Consider the following 14,492-nt stretch of genomic DNA (forward strand, 5'->3'; position numbering starts at 1 on the left):
ACCTGGAAAGTGTGGTCACAACCACCCACGTGCACTTTATTCACAAAGATACTGGGCACAGTCCTCTGGTTGGTGATCTCTGAGAGAACCTCCTGGACACTGGCCCCCTCATCTAAGGAATAAAAGATCAAAGACGTTAAGACTCCGCCAAGGTTCCGAGGCGCTGCAAGCCGAGCTGAAGTGCTGCGACACTCAGATGCCCACATGCGCGTCGTCGGCGTCACGAAGCGATGACTCAGGGGTTCAAAGGGAGCTGTACAGAAGAAAGAGCAGACTCCTGACTCCTTTCAAAATGAACACTTTCAAATTAGAATCTGATCTATAATCCACTGGCCAGGCAGAGACAGATAAGAATCGTCTTTAAAGAACAAACATGATATATGCTCTAATGGTGGTAACACAGAAAATACGTCCAACAATTACAGTTGAAAAAATCTTCATGCTCATAGTCCAAAACACACCCTCCACTCCTAAAAACTGAACCGGGCCCTCAGTCCTTCAGGCTCCCCATGTGGTAAACTCTTCAGCAAAGTCTCAAAGATTCAAGGGCATTTCACTTATTAAAGCGACCTGGCTAAAGAGAGGGGTGGAGTTTCGTGAAGGCAGAGATTGGGCTTTTTGTTCTCCACGCACACCCGTGGAAAGTGCATGGGATTCAGAAGCAGGAAAGCGGGAACACTGGTGCGCCTGCCCTCCTGGGGCTGCGCTCAGGAGACGGGCAAATTCGCCTCGTTCTGTTACAATGTCCTCTAGGCTGCTGGACAGCGGGCAGACACGCCTGAGGACCGCCAGCACTACCTTATATGGCTGCCTTCCACTCCCCCCTCAAATGCAGACACTGTACGCAAAAAATCCACGCAAAGTATTTCCACATACAGGTTCATCTTCTGCGGGGTTCAGCTTGCAGGTAGGTGAAATCAGCTCTTTGAACCCAAAGAGACGGGAGCAAACTGAACTGAACAAGGCAATACAAGGAAAGAAGTCAATCTTGTGGGCGCTGATTACAAACAACAGGTACAAACCGTTCTACCTACTTACCAACTTGATCAAGTTCCAAGATGTTACAGTCAACTCCCAGAGAAGAAAAGAGCTCTTTAACCTGCAAGGAAAATGCACCTGTGTTCTCCTCTTGCAGAGACCAGACACAGCTATGAAGTGTGGGCAAAGCAGCAGGGACACTCAGACATGCCCTTCAGGAATGCGAGCCTCGGACCACGTTTTCTCCTGTTCTCGGAGCACCTTCCCAGAATGACCTCAGTCCGCCCCTTCCCTTCTTTTACAATCTGCTGTCTCACTTCCAGATCTGTACCTTTCACTCAAACCTCTTTTCTGGAACTCAAGACAAGCAGCATTTCTGCAGCTGGGTGACCCTGGACACCTCACGTGGAGCCTGCCCCCCACCAAATCCACCTGTGTCCACATGCCTTTTCCTCTCTGTTTTCTTTCAACAGTCATTAAACCATTCAACCATCACACACCTAGGATGGCTCATCCATTGTTCCACATACTCAACATACAGGACACCCTCCCTGCCTGAGAGGAGGGGAGGCGGATGCCCGCCCTGTCACCATTCACCAGCTGCCTGAACACAAAGTCCTGGGCCCTGCCACTCAGAGGGGGGGCCAGCAGGGGGCGTCACCAGGAGCTTGTCCGTGACTACGGAGAGTTTCAGACCCCCTCCTGCAGCCTCTTCCTGTCCCACACCTACTCCCTAAGTCTCCACAGTGCTCGGCATGGAGCGGGCTCCTTTGTCCAGTCCCCCACAGTTGATCTCCTGAGCCGGCAAGACCTTCCACGGGACATTCTCAGTCACCTCCTGGGGGCTCTCCAGTTGCCGCCACTGAGGTCGGAGCCCACCGTCAGCAGGATTCCTGCCCTTCAGAGACCTGAGCCCTCGAGGGGAAGCCTGGCTTCCAGGCTCTGGCTCCAGGACAGAGGCGCGAGGGTCTTGGCCGGTCTGCCCCGGGCAGATGTCCACGGCTGGTGAGAGCTGATTAAAAAGGGCCACTGAAGTCTCTCAAAGTTGAGGGCACACAGCAAATGAGGCAACGCGTATTTAAGAGAATCTACTAGATGTCAGTAAGAGCGGGGAGCCTGAGGGACCCGCCCGAGCGTGATGGAGGCACCACTGCAGGTGGCCGTGGCCGAGGAGTTGAGGTGCCCGGTTCTCCGGGATCCCAGCCGCCCCAAGGCTGGGCCGTTGCCATTTCTATCGCTCAGGTCCGAGTGGCAGAGGCTGTATTACTGGTGAATGTGGCAGCAAGGGAAAGCTCCCCTCCTGCACCACCTCATTCATAGCTCAGAGTTTCTGTCCCAGGCAAAAACGGCAGGGCCCTGATCACGCTGCCCAGCCCACTGGCAGGGCAGGGCTCCGGGCTGGGAGAGGCAAGCCAAGGAGACCAGAGGCTACTGCCCTACCAGAGCCGCTCATAAAGCAGGCTGTCCCAAGGGAAGTGGGTCCGCACCCCACCTCTGGAGTGAGGTCTCAGAGGCCACTCGGGGCAAGGGGGAAACCACAAGATTAGAGAGCGCCGAACTCCACCCTAAGAAACTGATCCTCTGACATGGACTGCGGGGCAGCTCACGCCTACAGCTGAGACAGCGGAGATGGTGTGACTGAGTCAGAGGATGCTGGTGGCTCGCTCCTGACAGCAGGCTAAATTGTGGCTGCCAGTCAGCAGAAAGCCAGGAGGAGACGTTGGAGAACGGTCTTGCCAGGGTAAGAACAAACTGCAAATCTGCTCAATAACGACCGCTGCAGAGGGGCCCTGGCTGGCGGCCACCTGGCGTGAAGAACAGACTCACTGGAAAGATAAGGGAAGGAGGAGAAGGAGACGACAGAGGATGAAATGGTTGGACAGCATCACTGACTCAACAGACGAGTTTGAGCAAGCTCTGGGAGATGGTGAAGGACAGGGAAGCCTGGCGTGCTGCCGTCCATGGGGTCACAGAGTTGGAGCGACTGAACAACAACAACACAGGACAATTTACACCCCAGGGCGCTGTCAGGAAAGCAGAGCATCTGAGCCATAATCAGAGGAGTGTAACACCCAGGCATGACGCTGAGAGAGTCAGACAGTGTAACACAGACAGCCAGCAAACCCTTGTCACCCCAGAGTGGCTGCACAGACCCAAGGCCACATCTCCAAGGAGTGGAAACAGACTTCTTGAAAATAATCCATAAGAGATACACAAGCAAAAACTGGCCACAGAGAAGGATGGTTGTAGGGTCTAGAGCGGCTATAATGCATTACCAGAAAGGCCTTGGTTTCAACAGAAAAATGACCAGAAACACAAAGAAACAGGACCGTGGGTCCACACACAAGAAGAAAGCGGGAGAAGGTGCCTCTGAGAGGCCCAGACAGTGTAATGAACAGGCAAAGTCACCCGTGTAAGTACGTTCAAGGAGCTTGAGAAAACTATGCTTCAGGAGATACATGCAGAAGCATGAGGGCAATGTCTCACCCGGTGGAAACACCAATAAAAAGACAGGAATTATAGACAGGAACCAGCTGGGTATGAAGCAATTATGGGAAAGTGCAATGCCTACAGTCAAAATTGTGGTGTCTCAACAGTAGACTCGAGCTGCAGAACTGAGGACATCAGCGGAGAGTGTGCAGCCTCATGCCACAGAGGGAAAAGATAAAGGACAGAAGCCTAGGGGGAAACGGGCCGGCATGAAGCACAACATACAGATGGTGTGAATACCAGTAAGAGACAGAGGAAATAAAGTACAAGAATAATATTTGAAGAGATGCCCCCAAATATCCCAGATTTGATGAAAAACAGTAATCCAAATATCCAATAAGCAAAATAATGGAGAAGACTCTTGAGAGTCCCTTGGACTGCAAGGAGATCCAACCAGTCCATCCTAAAGGAAATCAGTCCTGAATATTCTTTGAAGGACTGATGTTGAAGCTGAAATTCCAATACTTTGGCCATCTGATGCAAAGAGCTGACTCACTGGAAAAGCCCCTGGTGCTTGGAAAGACTGAAGGCAGGAGGAGAAGGGGACGACAAAGGATGAGATGGTTAGATGGCATCAGTGATTCAATGGACATGAGTTTGAGCAAGCTCCGGGAGATAGTGAGGGACAGGGAGGCCTGGAGTGCTACATTCCATGGGGTCACAAAGAGTTGGACACGACTGAACAACTGAACTGAACTGAACCAGTGAATTTTGCAAAGTTGCAGGATACAAAATCAATACACAGAAATCAGTTGCATTTCTATATACTAACAATGAAAAATCAGAAAGAGAAAAATAAGGAATCAATCCCATTCACCACTGCAACCAAAAGAATTAAATATGTAGGAATAAACTTACCTAAGGAGACATAAGAACTGTACACAGAAAATTATAAGACACTAATGAAAGAAATTAAAGATGATGTAAACAGATGGAGAGATATTCCATGTTCCTGTGTAGGAAGAATCAATATTGTGAAAATGACTATACTACCAAATGCAATCTACAGATTCAATGTGATCCCTATCAAATTACCAATTACATTTTTCACAGAACTAGAACAAAAAAATTCATATGGAAACACAAAAGACTGCAAATAGCCAGAGTAGTCTTGAGAAAGACGAATGGAGCTGGAGGAATCCACCTTCCTGACGTCAGATTATACTACAAAGCTACAGTCATCAAGACAGTATGGTGCTGGCACAAATACAGAAATACAGACCAATGGAACAAGATAGAAATCCCAGAAGTAAACCCATGCATCTATGGGTACCTTATTTTTGACAAAAGAGGCAAGAATATACAATGGGACAAAGACAGCCTCTTCAATAAATGGTGCTGGGAAAACTGGACAACTACATGTAAAAGAATGAAATTAGAACACTTACTAACACCATACACAAAGATAAACTCAAAATGCATTAAAGATCTAAACGTAAGACCAGAAAGTATAAAACTCTTAGAGGAAAACATAGTCAGAACACTTGATGACATAAATCAAAGCAAGATCCTCTATGACTCACCTTCTAGAGTAAGGGAAATAAAAACAAAAGCAAACAAGTGGAACCTGATTAAATTTAAAATCTTTAGCACAGCAAAGGAAACTATAAGCAAGGTGAAAAGAGAACCCTCAGAAATGGGAGAAAATAATAGCAAATGAAACAACTGACATAGGATTAATTTCCAAAATATACAAGCAGCTCATACAGCTCAATACCAGAAAAACAAACAACCCAATCAAAAAAAAAAAGTGGGAAAAAGACCTAAGCAGACATTTCTCCAAAGAAGAAATACAGATGAACACATGAAAAGATGCTCAACATCGCTCATTATTAGAGAAATGCAAATCAAAACCACAATGAGATATCACCTCACACCAGTCAAAGTGGCCATCATCAAAAAGTCTACAAATAATAAACGCTGGAGAGGGTGTGGAGAAAAGGGAACGCTCTTGCACTGTTGGTGGGAGTGCAAACCACTGTGGAAGACGGTATGGAGATTCCTTAAAAGACGGAATAAAACCACCATATGACCCAGCAATCCCACTCCTAGGCATATACCCTGAGGAAACCAAAACTGAAAAAGACACATGTATCTCATTGTTCATTGCAGCACTATTTACAACAGCTAGAACATGGAAGCAACCTAGATGTCCATAGTCAGATGAATGGATAAAGAAGTTGTGGTACATATATATGATGGAATATTACTCAGTCATAAAAAGGAATGCATTTGAGTCAGTTCTAATGAGATGGATGAACCTAGAACCTATCATACAGAGTGAAGTGAGTCAGAAAGAGAAAGATAAATATCATATTCTAATGCATATATACGAAATCCAGAAAAATGGTACTGAAGAATTTATTTATAGGACAGCAATGGAGAAACAGACATAGAGAATAGACTTATGGACACGGGGAGAGGGGAGGAGAGGGTGAGATGTATGGAAAGAGTAACGTGGAAACTCACATCACCATGTGTAAACTAGAGAGCCAACGGGAATCTGCTGTGAGCCTCAGGGAACTCACAAGGGGCTCTGTGTCAGCCTGGGGGGTGGGATGGGAGGGAGACTGGGGGAGGCTCAGAAGGGAGGGGACGTATGTAGACCTACGGCTGATTCAGGTTGAGGTTTGACAGAAAATAGCAAAATTCTGTAAAGCAATTATCCTTCAATAAAAACATAAACAAATTTTAAAAAAGGAAAGGAATCCTGACCCATGCTATGGCATAGATGAACTCTGAGGACATCAGACTGAAATAAGCCAGTCAGAAAATGACAAATACTTTCGGATTCATAGGGCAGAAAGCAGATGGTGGTTGCCGGCGGCTGGGGGTGGGAATGGAGAGTTACTGTTTAATGAGGTCAGAGTGTCAGTTGGGGAAGATGAAAAAAGCTCTGTGGGTGGATGGTGGTGATGGCGGCACAAAACAGGAATGGTCTTAATGCCATGAAACCTAAAATGGTTAAAACAGTAAACGATATTACGCATATTTTATTACAGGAAAAAAAAAGCTAACCAATGCAAGTATATGCTTTTAATCCACAAAAGTGTGAACTGAAGATTGGGGAAAACATGGCTTGAAACTTAATTTGGGGAAGGGGTTAAAAAATCAGGGCACGTTCTTCACTCCTCAGTGTGGGCCATGAGGTCGCCTGACTCACAGGCGCTTCCGGCCTGGGCAGCTGCCCCCGCGTTCAGCGCGCTCCTCCAGGTGGGACTCCAGTCCCAGGGCAGACCCTGTCACTCCTCCCCTCCAGCCTGACGTCATCAGGTCCACACTCAGCGGCACACATTTAGACCTCAGTACCTCTGAAAAGCTGAAGGCCAGCCCGTTTTCACATCCCTCTCCTGATTCCCTTCCTACGCCCTGCATTCGGCCCAGTATTTTCATGTTATCATCTCCTACCTCTGCTCACACGAATTCCTCAACTATTGATGTTCTACGTTGCCTACATCCAACTTATCTCTCCAGGACCAGCTTAAACATCACATCCTCAATTCCTCTGATCCCCATGGAAGCAGCTGTTTTACCCCATTCCCACAGCACCTGCCTTGCACGCACGTGTCTTTCAGTACGTGAGAACAGTCTGATTACAGCTCCTTTAGGCCATGAGTTCTTGAAAGGCAAGGCCACAGGTAGGGATGTGGAATACGGTGTCCAGTTTGGGTGAGGCATGGTCAAATTACTGCACAACCCGTTTAGTGAAGGGTCATGTGTAAAGACAGATGATATGAACACATGAAAAGCTTGGTCAGGAAAGAAAAGTGCTCAGGGAAAATACTGGAAGATCTGCCATCCAGCTAGAAGCCAGATTCCTAATTCTGTGCACTGGAGTGACAGGCACCGCCAAAATGTTTCAGACGGACAGATTTGAGCTCGATTTAAAAAGTTTTGATTGAAGGCGGGAGGAGGAGGAGATGACCGAAGATGAGATGGTTGGATGGCATCACCAACTCAATGGACATGAGTTTGAGCAACTCATGGGAGTTAGTGATGGACAGGGAGGCCTGGCGTGCTGCAGTCCATGGGGTCGCGAAGAGTCGGACACGACTGAGAGACTGAACTGAACTGAAAAAAGTTCTAGTAATCAAAGCTGTCCAATTATGTAACAGGACTCAAAGTAGTGGCCATGTTGTTAGAAGCAGTGACGCACACAGAACAGAAAATCATCTGTCCTAAGATGTTCTGTGTCAGCAAAGGTTTGACCAGAATGATGTAAAGCCGTTTATTCATTCAACCCATTTACCTGCCTCACACTTTTCTAGGCCCCAGCAACACAACAGTGGCCAGGCACAGTTCTGATGGCTTGGCTCTTTTATAAACTTCAAAGGACAACTTAAATAAGCAGAGAAAGAAGACAAGAGGTTGGAAATAAACCAACACGTATGTGAGAATCTGACAGGTGATTGGTGAGCATTCAAACCACAGTGGAAAGAATGGACTCTCCGAAAAAGGAAAAGGGACAACTGATAAGTTATAAAGGAAAAAAGGAACTGGATCCCCACACATCCTCGGCTTCAAGTTCAGGTGGAACAGAGAAGAGGGGTGTGAAAAGCACCCCCGAAAACGTCCAGCAGCCGATCCAGGAGAACATCTTTGTGACCTCAGAGCAGAAAGACTTCTTAAATAAGGCACAAAAAGCACAAACCAGAAGAGAAAAAGTGATAGATTCACTATGTTAAACTTCCAAAATTCAGTTAACCAAAATATCACATAAAGAGAGTAAAAAGAAAAACCCAATCTGGGAGACTTTCCAATACATAGAACCGAAGGACTAGAATCCACAATATATAAAGAACGCCTACAAAATTAGTATTTAAAAAAAAAACCTAATAGAGAAATAAGCAAAATGCTTGAATGTTTCCCAGAAGAGGAAACTCAAATGACCCATAAACACAGGTAAAGATGTTAAGTTCACCAAGAAAATGCAAAACTAAGGTTACAATGAAATACCATCTCATAAACACCAGAATGGCAATAGTTAAATGTATCAACTGCTGGCAAGGATGTAGGGCAGTGGGAACTGGTAATACACCAGTGAGAGGGCAACTGGTATGACCGTGTGGAAAAACATTTCGGTATCACCTAACTAAGGAAAAAACTGTGCCTCCTCTGTGGCTTAGCAATTCAGCTTCAAGATATCTACTCTCAAGCAGGTCTTCATTGTTTGCACTGGGAGATGTGGCGAGAACAGGCATGGCCATATTGTATTTGAGAGCAAAATACTGGAAACATCAGACCTGATAACACTGTGCTTATGAGTCACCCTCAGGAACAATACAGCAAAAAATTAACAAGCCACACTTACAGATAGTAACATGCAGCAATCTCTAAAATATAACTGTTGGGAAAAACGTGCAGAATATAAAAAGTCCATGACTCTACTTACACAAGGTACCAATACAAGCCAAAAGGAGCAAAGTATTGTTTAGGGATACATAAGTTTGGCAGCAAAATTGTTAAGGAAAAGCAAGTGATTCTGGCCAGTGGTTGCCCTGGGAGGAGTGGAGAGGATGAACCAGGAGGCTCCTGCTGAAGTGTGGTCGCCTAGAGAACTGCAAGGTGCACGTGTGACACACACACTTAAAAACGTGCAAATCAATGTACAACTGACAGACTGAAAATCCTAATTTCACATCTCTAACCCAACAACTTAGGCTTGCGCCTCGTTCATCTGTTGTTTCAACTCTCAAATGTGGAAGCAGCCTTCAAAGACGCCAAGCCCCATCCTACCAACGGGTTCGTCCTCCAGAGCATCACGGCTCCGACTCTCAGCTCCCGCGCGTGCCCCGCGTGAAGTCCGGCCTAAACCGCCGCCCGGCCCGCCCGGGGCACGCGGTGGGGTCCGCAGCAGCCCCGCCGACCGCCGCCGTCGTTCCCCAGGACGGGACCCGGGGGACCTGTCCCGTCAGATGTCCCTGCCCACGTCCAGCTGGCTCTCGGCCAGGGCAGGACTGCGGCTCGCCCGCTGGCCCGTCCGAGACCTCAGGCGGGACCGCGCGGCCCAGCCGAGGGCGGATCGGACGAGCCCGGACCGAGGTCGGGGTGGGGCGCCGCGGAGGCCCGGGGCCCCGGCAGCCTACCCGCGTGCTGTGCGGACAGTAAGTCTTGCTGAAGATGACCACGCGGTGGCCCTCAATGAGGCTCAGCAGGCGGCGCCGCAGCTCCTCGCGGGCCGCGCGGGACAAGCGGCCGGCCCCGGGAGCCGGCGGACGAGCCCGGCGCCCGGGCGGCGACGACGGCCCGGCCGCGCCGCGGACATTGCCCAGTCGGCGGCTGGGTGACGAGGCCCTCCCTAGCGTGGAAAACGTCTGTGCCCGCGAGGGGGGCGGCGGCGGCGGCGGCGGCTGCGCCAGGACCGCGGTGTCGCTCCCGCACCGGAAGGATCTGCTCAGAAACCAGACAGAGTTCGGGCGCCGAGTGGGAGTGAAGGCCGGACCGCTTGCCCCGTCCCCGGCTCCGCCCCCGTCCCCGGCTCCGCCCCCGTCCCCGGCTCCGCCCCCGTCCCCGGCTCCGCCCCCGTCCCCGGCTCCGCCCCACCCACGCCGCTGGCCCCGCCCCAGCCCCGCCCCACCCTCGGCGCATGCGAAGTAAACCATTGATACACCACCGTGCTGAACTGGGCCGGCCTTCATAAAGTGGCGGGCGTCAGGCTTCAAGGTCTTGTTAGGTCGATATGGTGCGCGCACCGCGGGATCGCCGGGTCTCCGTGTGGTCCCCAGGGGTGCTCCCCGTGAAGATCTTACTTCCAGTCTTACTTCCATTCCACCAGCCCCCTCAGGCCTCCTTTAGATACATGGTCTTCAGTGAGGTTGGACGTCTCAACCTTTTGGAAGGAGTGAATAAATAAAAACCATCTTTACAAAAGACGGCTTTTTTTTTTAAAGCTTATATCCCCCAAAAAAATAAAAAAATAAAAAAATAAAGCTTATATCCCACAAAGTAAATAAAAATACTACTAGCGAAACCTAGACAGTGTATTAAAAAGCAGAGACATCACCTTGCCAACAAAGGCCCATAGTCAAAGCTATAGTTTTTCCATTAGTCATGTATGGATGTGAGAGTTGGACCATAAAGAAGGCCGAGCACTAAGGAACTGATGTTTTCCAATTGAGGCGCTGGAGTAGAATCTTGAGAGTCCCTTGGACTTCCCGGAGATCGATCAAACCAGTCAGTCCTAAAGGATAGCAACTCTGAATATTCATTGGAAAGACTGATGCTGAAGCTGAAACTCCAATACTTTGGCCACCTGATGCGAAGAACTGACTCATTTGAAAAGACCCTGATGCTGGGAAAGATTGAAGGTGGGAGGAGAAGGGGACGACAGAGGATGAGATGGTTGGATGATATTACTGACTCAACAGACATGAGTTTGAGCAAACTCTGGGGGATAGTGAAGGACAGGGGAGCCTGGCGTGCCACAGTCAACGGGGTCACAAAGAGTCGGACACAACTAAGCAACCAAATAGCAACAACTGGGTTTCTGTTGGCTACCTCGTATAGCTACAACATTTTAAAATGAATTTCCTAGGTTGCTACCCCTCAGTCCCTACTGCATGGAATTCTGGAGGCATTTCAAAGAAAGGGACCCTGAGTTTCTTGGGCTCCAATCACTGCAGATGGTGACTGCAGCCATGAAATTAAAAGACACTTGCTCCTTGGAAGAAAAGCTATGACAAATCTAGACAGCATACTAGAAAGCAGAGACATGACTTTGCCATCAAAGGTCCATCTAGTCACAGTTATGGTTTTTCCAGTAGTCATGTATGGATGTGAGAGTTGGACTATAAAGAAAGCTGAGTGCTGAAGAATTGATGCTTTTGAGCTGTGATGTTGGAGAAGACTCTTGAGAGTCTCTTGGACTGCAAGAAGATCCAACCAGTCCATCCTAAAGGAAATCAGTCCCGAATATTCATTGGAAGGACTGATGTTGAAGCTGAAACACCAATACTTTGCCCACCTGATGTGAAGAACTGACTCACTTGAAAAGACCCTGATGCTGGGAAAGATTGAAGGCAGGAGGAGAAGGGGGTGACAGAGGATGAAATGGTTGGATGGCATCACCCACTCGATGGGCATGAGTTTGAGTAAACTCCCAGAGTTGGCGAAGGACAGGGAAGCCTGGAGTGCTGCAGTCCATGGGGTCACAAAGAGTCGGACACAACTGAGAAACTGAACTGAACTGAAGTCATCTGTGCCAGAATGGGAATCCTGTATGCATCATTGGGGTGGATGGGTGGAGGGATTCAGGGCTGACTTGCTCTCCATGACTTATAGTCCCCTGCAGCTATAGGGTAAATGTATTAAACCCCAATAGAGCCATTCAGCCACAAGACCAGCAGGCATGCCTGGCCCCCCTCAGGGGTCATCTCCTGACACCTGGTTCACCATGCTTCAGCCATTGCCTTCTCCTCGTGCCTCAGCTGCGTCAAACACATAGCCTTAGGGTCTGTGCATTTTCTGTTTACTCAGCCTAGATGTTCCTCCTCATCCAGCAAATCTAACTTTTTCTAGGGGATGGTATGAGTGGGAGGCACCTGAGGTCATCTCTCAGGCCAGCCAAGGTCAGTGCAGGTCTCCTGCTGACCCTTCACTCACAGCCCCTTGCAGATTCCTTCTAAGTGTCTCCCACCTTACTGTGGAATTGGCTTTATGTTGACAAATGCGATGGTAAGAAGGAGAAAGGACCACCCACAGCTTCAGCTTATGTTTATTGTTCTCAGTACCCTTGTGCCAAGTTAGTTATCTCCTTGGCCCCGAGGTCGCCTCTAACTTTCAGTTCAGTCGCTCAGTCGTGTCCGACTCTTTGCGACCCCATGGACTGTAGCATGCCAGACTTCCCTCTAACCTTAGTTTTCAGAATTTAAGACTTCCACAGTCAGGATTTTTTTTACAATAAACCTCATGGCTGGGATGTGCTTACTCCCGTGTCCCTTCCTGTCCTCACCTCTAGCTTCTCCTCGGCCAGAGGGTAAGTCACCGACAGAAAGGATAGGGTAGCTTGTGTTTTCCTCTGCTCCTGGCCTGACATCTAGTTAACCCATCAGAGCTTCACTGGTGGGCCTTTCAGAACTGTGACACTGTTTTTAGGAAACTGTATTTCAATTAAGGTTGGAAAAGCACAGACAGCTTAGCTCTGAATCTCAGCCCCATTGCTTCCTAGGTGGTGGTCTGAGGCAACAGTCATAGGAGGAGACTAACGTCAGCTCCTACCTCAAAGGGTCATTGTGAATTTAAGTGAGTCAGTTCCCTGGTGGCTCAGGGGATTCACCACCTGCCAATGCCCACCAGTGCAGGAGAAGTGAAGTGAAGTGAAGTTGCTCGGTGGTGTCTGACTCTGTGACTCCATGGACTGTAGCCTGCCAGGGTCCTCTGTCCATGGGATTTTCCAGGCAAGAATACTGGAGAGGGTTGCCATTTCCTTCTCCAATGCAGGAGATGCAGGTTCAACCCCTGGGTCAGCAAGATCCCCTGGATAAGAAACAGTCCAGTATTGTTGCCTGTATTCACTCCTCCCAACAGCCCCAGGAAGGAGAGGGTATCGTCTCCAACAGGTGAGACAACTAAGGACGGAGATAGGAGCAGGATCTTCCCAGAGTCACATGGATGTGGGGAGGCTGGTGGGATAGGCTCCATTCCCGGTCCTCTCCTGCTAGAATCAGCACTGCAGTTCCCTTCAACTCCCTTTATTATGTAAGCCAGCTGAAGTTGTGGTTTCTGTTACTTGCAATAAACAGCATGTTAACAACTAAAACTATTTCAGGAATATGATGTTAGGTGCAGAAAAATTCATGACTCACAATTTGTTAATGGAGTATGTATATATTTTTTTAACATAAAATACCCTTCTTTGTCCTTGTTAACTCCTCAGTCCTTAAATTCTATTCGTCCAAAGATTACTGTGGCCAAATATACTTTCTTTTGTCAGTATCTGTATACATAGCGTTTTCTATCCTTTATTTTCAACATATATCTGTCTTTTTCTTCCATATTTGTCTCCTTGGGCCAAAAATAGCCTGATTAATTATCTCTTATCCCTTGTGAGTTCTTAATTAATTGAAGTTAGAGTCAAGGAATCCGATGACAGAGACAAGAAGATATTGATACAGAAAGTAGATTAGTGGTTGCCTCAGGCTGGGCAGTAGGGAGAAGAAAGGGAGGCTTGGGGAGTGAAAGCTAAGGGTTATAGGATCTTTTTTGAGAATAAAAATGTTCTAAAATTGTGATGGTGGGACTTCCCTGGTGGTGCAATGGTTAAGAATCTGCCTGCCAATGCAGAGGACACGGATTTGATCCCTGATCTGGGAAGATCCCACAGGCCACAGAGCAACAGAGACGATGGTCCACAACGGGAGAAGCCACCACAAGGGAGGCCTGTGCACGCAACTAGAGAAGCTGAGCGCAGCAAGGATGACCCAGTACAGCAAAAAGAAAAAAGAAAAAAAATCGTGGATGGATGCATAACTCCGTAAATATACTAAAAGCCTGTGAGCTTATGCTTTAAATGGCTACATCGCATGGCATACACATTATATCTGAAGTTGTTAAAGAAGACACGAATAAATAACACAAGAAGACAATTAGAAAACTAGAAAGAATGCTTAGAAGTTTGACATATACTGTTGTCAAAACGCATTTATATATAAAATTGTTGCATATATATAAATAATAAAAGTATTGCATATATACAAATATCATGCAGATGGTGATTGCAGCCATGAAATTAAAAGATGCTTACTCCTTGGAAGGAAAGTTATGACCAACCTAGATAGCATATTAAAAAGCAGAGACATTACTTTGCCAACAAAGGTCCATCTAGTCAAGGCTATGGTTTTTCCAGCGGTCATGTATGAATGTGAGAGTTGGACTGTGAAGAAAGCTGAGCGCTGAAAAATGGATGCTTTTGAACTGTGGTGTTGGAGAAGACTCTTGAGAGTCCCTTGGACTGCAAGGAGATCCAACCAGTCCATCCTGAAGGAGATCAGTCCTGGGTGTTCATTGGAAGGACTGATGCTGAAGCT

At 47.9% G+C, this 14,492-nt stretch overlaps 1 protein-coding gene across 5 annotated transcripts in view; it reads right to left on the reverse strand.

Moving 5' to 3' along the window:
* TXNRD3 (thioredoxin reductase 3) overlaps nt 1-9,527 on the reverse strand; it is a 33,034-nt gene extending 23,507 nt beyond the window's left edge. The window contains exons 1-3 of one of the 5 annotated variants that reach the window (XM_043442767.1): nt 9,205-9,527; nt 1,039-1,099; nt 3-112 (exon numbers count right to left, since the gene is read on the reverse strand). In XM_043442767.1, the coding sequence (XP_043298702.1) occupies nt 3-112; nt 1,039-1,099; nt 9,205-9,228 (195 nt within the window). In that variant the 5' untranslated portion in view covers nt 9,229-9,527. Of the gene's footprint in view, nt 1-2; nt 3,934-9,204 lie in introns of those variants that run through there. The other 4 variants (XM_043442773.1, XR_006264499.1, XM_043442766.1 and 1 more) reach the window with 4 other exon arrangements.
* Between the last annotated feature and the right edge of the window lie 4,965 nt (nt 9,528-14,492).

This window comes from Cervus canadensis, chromosome 22, assembly GCF_019320065.1.
Source record: "Cervus canadensis isolate Bull #8, Minnesota chromosome 22, ASM1932006v1, whole genome shotgun sequence".
Classification (NCBI taxonomy): Eukaryota; Metazoa; Chordata; class Mammalia; order Artiodactyla; family Cervidae; genus Cervus; species Cervus canadensis.